Raw genomic sequence first — 7,130 nt, 5'->3', positions numbered from 1 at the left:
GAATGACGACAGAAACTCTATAGATGGTTTGTGCAGTTATGCACAGGAATCATTAGGAGTCTTGGATACTGCCAACAAAACACAAAATCCCACAGCTCAGAATCTCATCTTGAAAATGCTTTAATAAGGAAGTGTTGACAACACTGTTTTTGCAAAATGTAAAGGTAACTATACAAATTTTTAATACAAAAAGAATAAATTAAAAGCAGATTTTTAAAAAAAAATTCTGCAAACTTTCTACAACTTAACATTTTTCTTCCCCTTGATTACCGTTGCACAGGATTCAGTAAAATCATTTTTACATGCTCTACAGTAAGTTTCAGAAGAATTCTAATCTTTTTCTTATTTTAAACTAGAGTCCATTTTGCACAACCTGTAATAAAACTATTGACATTAATATATATATATTTATATATATGAAACTTTACATCTAGTTAACTAAGCAGTAACTGGTCATCTGATAGCACCTGAATGGGGTTTGCTATGTCCAAAACTAAAACTAATACTGGGTGGGGTGGGGGGAAACCCCAAATTGAACCTTTTTCTTTCTGAACATTTTCAACACTCAACTTATATAATATCATTTAAAAAATAAACCCTGCCCACCATGTCATATGATGTATATGCATATACAAAGCTAGGCAGGGAGATGGGGGAAGTTTGTACATAGAGACAAAATGCAATATCAGACCAGATACCATTTTAATTTTAATGTATATAAAAGCAAAATTGAAAGGGCTTTTTAATGGGGTAGTCAAGTGCTTGTATACAATAGCTATGGTTTGCCCCTTCATGTTATACTCAAAACACGTTAATCTCCTGATTAACATTTTATATACATTTTGTATAACTGAATTGAGTTAAACAGTAAAACCTGTTTTACTTAACTTCTGTCTTTACTACCAGACTGGCTCACAAGTGCCTTGATTGCAAAACAAAACAAAAAAATTGCCCTCCCGCAAACAACAAAAGCTGTCCCCTCCCCAAGTCTGTTTGCAGACAGTTCAAGAATGTGTTTTATTTTTGCAAATTTTGAGTCCCAAAATTATTTATTTAGGGGGTGCCACCATTTCCGCTAAATATGCCAGATCCCACTAGGATGTAATAGATGGGTAAGGTTGTATATTATTGTAGCTAATCTAAACTGTCTGGTGAAAAAGAACTCCGGTTAGGTGCGACTAAGTCCTGTCGAAACTAATGAAATACACTGGTAACAAATAACTTAAATGGGCCATAGTTCCCACTGGACCAGTTGAGACATCCTGGGGAGTTGGGATTAAATCTTGGCTTCACACACCATCTTTCTGCCTCAGGAGCAAGCACTTCTGCCTCCCCTGCTTGCACAGGAAGACACTATTTAGAAACAAGCTAGGATCAGTTGTGACACTATTCTAAGAAAGGTGCTTAAAATAAATCAGAATCTGAACCTAGCTTCAAACTCTGGGTTCAGATTGTGGTTTATGAAGAGAATTAGCCAGGATCAGCCAGTTCAGAGGTCATGACCAATCCTAGCTTGTTTCTAGCCCAATTAGGAAGCAGAATTCTTCTGACTCCTGTGGATAGGGGCAGGAATGTGTGCTCTTGAGGCTGAGAGATGGTGCACAAAAGTCAAGGTTGCTTCTTAGAAGTTGCTTACTAAAAGCAAGATGGTGAGCAAGCATTTTGGTTAATTTCAGTACAAATTAAAACAATGTTGCTTAGGTGGTGATTGGTGTATAACACACACTGGTTTAAAACACAACTGTCATTGCTTCCCCCTGAACAATTCTGGTGATTATATGAAGGGGCTAAGAATTATGTTAATAATCCCTACCCCCACCCCAAGAACTACAGTTGCTTGAGGTGAGGAAATGACTGTTTAAATTGGTTTAAGTCCAGGGGTTCCCAACCTTTAACAAGTATGTACCCATTCTGTTGCAAACCTTCAACTCGGCTACCTTATAGAGAGAGAGTCTGTACGTTCTTCCTCCCTCGCTCTCTACTCCAATCACTGGCATACATCCAGACTAAGTTATTCATGAGTACTATATTCACACTGAAATTGCTTCTACATTTCAAAGGGAGTACTTAGTGCTAATTTTATGAAGTCTGTTGAGTACACTGAGCTTCAGTGGATAGCTAGCCAATTAGAAACAGGGGAATCTTCAGCCTCCTCCATCCCCTCCTGCAGTGGAAACGTAGCTGAGGATGTGTCTGCTTCAAGCGGTGATTCTCAGATGGGGAAGAAATAGCACAGCTTCAGCGTAGGGAGACAGGAGGGCTCCGAGCCCTAGGGGTACTAGCAGACCCTGTTGGAGACCCCTGGTCTAATTTATGATTTGTGTTAGAAGTCACCAGCTGGATGATGCCAGTAGAGTGGCAGAGTCAACACAAATTAAGGCGAGGATGTTTGTGAGGGAAAGGAAACTTTAAAATAACCATTGTCGATGTATGTTGTGTGTGTTCCTCTTCATTTTAAAAACCCAGCACCATAAATCTATTAAGGCGAGGATGTTTGTGAGGGAAAGGAAACTTTAAAATAACCATTGTCGATGTATGTTGTGTGTGTTCCTCTTCATTTTAAAAACCCAGCACCATAAATCTGCAAAGCTGCCCAAACTTAAGGTGCTTAAATCTCACAGAAGTCACTGGAATTTGAGCAGCTTGATTTTGTGAAGGAGTGTGGCCACTGTCCTGAGTAAGAGAGACTGCTGTTATACAGGTTCTGCCTGTCGGTGGGTCTTGGTTGCTGTCACTGCAGAAGTATTTAGGATGGAGGTATTTAGGAAAAGTCTTCCTAGTGAATATGTAGTAGAAATGACAAATATCCTGGATCAATCCTATGTGTACTTGTTCTGTTTGCTATCTCTCTTTCTCTTTGTTCTGTTCCTGCTTTTAGACAGTGCCTGTGGGAAACCTTTTCCTGCTGAAAAAGCAGTTGCTTTTAAGCTCAATTTGGGGGATTGGGATTCTTTTCTTTTTTACTGTTGCTTTTCTGGTATTAGCAGCATGGGATTCTTCCTTGGAATATGCACACAGATATTTTTAAAGGCTAACTAAAGCCTATTTAGTTCTTTTGGCACATTAATTTCCTTGGAGTGTCCTTTATCTTGTCAGCTGCACATGTATACACAACTGGGGGAGGGGCACAAAACACTTGGCCATCCAATGCCATAAAAACAGCACAGCACCGCAGAAGACTTGATGTGCCTTCTCCACAATCTTCCAACTTAGGGGCGGACTCGTGACTGCAACCCCTGAAAGGTGCTTTCTAGCCCTCACAATTTCAAGTCTAGAGGCAAAATAGGAAAGTGAGGGAGTGGTGGCTGTGACAGTGGGACTTTCAGGCAGGACCATGGGCAGTTGAGGATTGTCATCTCCCCCCCGCCCCCCATCCCAGACTGTCTCTTTGCAAAGTGGTCCTCTAGCAAAATTAGTTGCTGACCAGGGGCTTAGAGATCGTGCATGTGTTCATTATAAAAGTATTGAGGCCTTTTAAAAGTTTGATGGCTTTCTAGATGTGTGTATAAAAAGCATTGCTCAAGTGTATATGTAAACTTGAAGTTTCCTCTCTTTTGGTATTGGCAGACAACAATGTTCTATATCAAATGCAAAAAATCTTAATGGTCCATTTTTAGTAGTCTAGGAAAATGACCTAGCCTGCTGGTAAACAAATAGACATCAAAGCCCTCCCCTTTAAAGCATAGTGCATGTCCTTGGCCAGTCAATAAGCCCTTTGCTACACCAGTATAAATGAATTTTGAGGTCCAGTTTACTAGACCATACTATGTTTTCCCTTGATTTGACATGTTGTTGTCTACACCAATTGATATATTTTATTCCTAAAGCTTTTTGGCATTTTTATTTCACAAATGATCACAGAAGGCGTTCTTAAATTGTATTAAGGATTTTGCTTGCAACTATTCATAGAGATATTAATAGAAGCAATTATACTTGCCCCTCTTCTTGCTGATGCCCTTGGGTGCCTCTGTTCCCGTGGCTTTACCCAAGTGATCTTCCAAGATTGCAGTATTTCATATAAGACTGATTTAATTGGGTGTTGGGGGCACCAAGATGAAGAAGGCAGAACAAGTAACAGAATATTAGGTCTACTTCTGAAAAGTCAGAAAATGTTAGATATATGCTTCAAGACAGACAGCTACTGAAATCTTTGGCAGTACAGAACAAATTGCAGTATTCTGGCCCATCTTTGAAATGATAGTATTGTGTTCGCTCCCAAGTCCTTTTCAGTAAAGGTATTTCACAATAGCTGTCACCCTATCTTTTAACTAGTACTTTGACTTTAGAGTTCAATAGTTAGGATAGTTTTACATGCCAAAGAGCAAGATTATTTATGTAACCTTCAGTAGCTTGACTTGGCTGTTTACTGGCTTCATAGTTCTTTGTAGAGTTGCCTTCTGCTTCTGGTTGAGTCTGTGAGGCACATGGCAGTCTACAGTAACCTGAATTGAAGGAACTTGTCTTTCACCACTGACTGGGCATGGATTCATATCAGAGCGACTTCTGTAACATCATCTTCAATTGCCTTTGCGAAAAGTGCTTTAACTTAAGCTGGTGTCAGGCGCCAGTGCATCTGGGTAAGGCAAATGAGAGGCAGTGAGGTGATTTTCAGAATGGCATTGATGCGTTTCAACGACTGAGGTCAAGGGGATTCACACAAGAGTTCCAGGCTTGGCTTTCTCCTGTCCATACCACTGGACATCAGCTAATTCTGAATAGAGAGGGGAATCCAAGTAACAGCTATCACTGTAGCTCCTACAGAAAGATGAGACAGAAGTTCAAATTAGCACAATTGGTAGAGACAGTGGAAGCACAGCTAGACAAATTAGAAAAGGATAGGACTGAGGAGTTGAGTTAGGTTTGCTTCTCCCCCAGCTATTTTCTTGTATCACAGCAAGACCTTCCTAATGGGAGTCTTATGGCAGTATTCCAGTAGGATGATGATGTGATCCTGTAGATCCAGGGATCCTCAACATTGGGCCCCCAGATGTTCTTAGACTTCAACTCCCATAATCCCCAGCCAAAGGCCACTGGGCCTGGGGATTATGGGAGTTGAAGTCCAAGAACATCTGGGGGCCCAACGTTGAGGATCCCTGCAGTAGACTATTTATTACACTAGCTATTCGGTAGGTTACCCACACAGTTTTTTTGTAGGTTGGCTCTTCAGACAATGGATTCCTACCACTAAGTGGGGATGGGATAAAATGAATTATCTGAATCAATCCTTAGCCTTTTCCATTCAAAATGTAGCTGCCACTATGGTCCTAAGCATGTTTAGTCAAAAATAAATTCTATAAAATTCAGGAAGACAGTTAAAAAAAAAAAAGCTTAGAAATGCAGCCTAAATCTCATATATGCAGCTCTTGCATTTAGGCTTTACTAAACAGGGAGCATGGGGAGGAACTCTAGACGAATGGTTCCCAACCACAGTTCCTCCAGATGTTGCTGAACAACAATTCCCAACATCCCCAGCCACAATAAATTGTAGCTGGGGATGATGGGAGTTGTAGTTCAGCAACATCTGGAAGCATTCTGGTTGGGAATCCCTGCTCTAGACCCCCGACTATTTAGATGAAGCAGGGTTTTTTTTTTTTTTTAAAGTATTTCATAGAAATGTCTCTCGGCTACCCACTGGTATTCAGCAGTGGTAACTGCCAAAGGGGTGAGAGATATGGGTCACGCTAATCATTACAAACAAACCAACATGGTAGGAGGAGATCTCACTACTTCTAGCAGTCACCTATACCACAAGCCAGTGGGTGTTTCCAGCAAAGAATTTTAATCACTTGGTGATTAAAATGATCCAAATCCCTGCCTCATATTTATTTTTCATACAGATAAAGGAACTCTGCCCCAAATTTGGGGAGGTGGTGGGTGGGGAGAGGAAGCCAACATCTGTATAGTTATGGAGAGGGGCATGCCTAGAACACAGAATGGCGAGCAGGCATAATGATGTTGGTTTTTCATGTAACGTAACTCAGAAGCATTCCAAGAATGAAGCATGCACAAAGCAACAGTTATCCTGTAAGTTCAAGGATTGTTTGACCTAGCCCTATGAACTAGTATGCTGCCCTGCGACTTCATGGGGGTGAGTCTCCATCGTTGGCCCAAGGGCAGTCTTTTCAATGGCCCTGCCAACAGCAGCCTGACCCACAGAAATGTATTGGCTGAAACTGGTTTTGCTGTTTTTCCATGACAGGAGAAGCTTTCACAGTTGCTAAATTATCATATATGTCAGGCTGCTATGAACAGTACAGGAGCTGAGGTAGTGGAAAACTTTGGCAAACCTCATCACTAGTGGCAATGCTAGGATTCAACACCAGCCCTTCCCTAAAACCTATCTGGGGTAGGTAGATGGTAGGGCCACTGATGACTTCCCTGTGCAAGATAGCAAGAGCCATCAAGAGTGCCCCCCCTTGGGCTCCTGGAGCTGAGGCACAAAAAGAGTGACAATCAGGATTTTGCATACCTAATTGATGGGACAATTGTTTAAAACCTGGTTTTAATAGTGGCTGCAGCATTTGAAGGATATTAATTTAGAATGGGAGACTGACATTGTGGTCACTATGCACAATTTAAGTGGTATATCTCACAGAGGGCTGTGCTAGGTAGACTGTTCTCTCTCTCTCTCTCTCTCTCTCTGTTTCTCTGAGGTTAGAGAAGAGAGTCCTTGATGTACCATGAAGCTGATCCTAAGGTAGGCTCCCTTCTCTTTGCACTCCTGAAATTCTGGCAGAGGAAGACAAGAAGTGGCCTACACATCCACAGTAGTTGTGGAGGAGCTGTGTGTAGGGTAGGCGTAGAGTGAGATGGGAGTTGTCTTCTGCAGAATAACACTGCACAAATCTGTGATGCTGATATATATGAGCCAGTTTGGACTCACAGGAAGAAAGCTAAGATCCTGAAACCCCTCAGCCAAATATATTACCCATGTAATCAGCCTCAAAGCCAGATTACTTTTTCAGACTGCTTTCCAGTACCGTCTTCTGTGTGATTGCATCCCTTTTGTAACACAGTGTATGTGAAGACATGCTCAAGGAACATAGGAAGCTGCCTTCTACCGGGACAGACTGTTGGTCCATCTAGCTCAGTATTGTCTACAAGGACTAGCAGCGGCTTCTCCAAGGAAG

The 7,130-nt window shown here is 41.4% G+C and overlaps 1 protein-coding gene across 12 annotated transcripts in view; it reads right to left on the bottom strand.

Moving 5' to 3' along the window:
• Positions 1–104: 104 nt before the first annotated feature.
• FRMD4A (FERM domain containing 4A) overlaps positions 105–7,130 on the bottom strand; it is a 614,972-nt gene continuing 607,946 nt past the window's right edge. For all 12 annotated transcript variants that reach the window (XM_053257645.1, XM_053257644.1, XM_053257646.1 and 9 more), the window contains one exon: positions 105–4,755. In XM_053257645.1, coding sequence (XP_053113620.1) covers positions 4,653–4,755 — 103 coding nt within the window. In that variant the 3' untranslated portion in view covers positions 105–4,652. The remainder of the gene's footprint in view (positions 4,756–7,130) is intronic.

This window comes from Hemicordylus capensis, chromosome 5, assembly GCF_027244095.1.
Source record: "Hemicordylus capensis ecotype Gifberg chromosome 5, rHemCap1.1.pri, whole genome shotgun sequence".
Classification (NCBI taxonomy): Eukaryota; Metazoa; Chordata; class Lepidosauria; order Squamata; family Cordylidae; genus Hemicordylus; species Hemicordylus capensis.
This window is presented reverse-complemented; position numbering and strand designations above follow the sequence as displayed.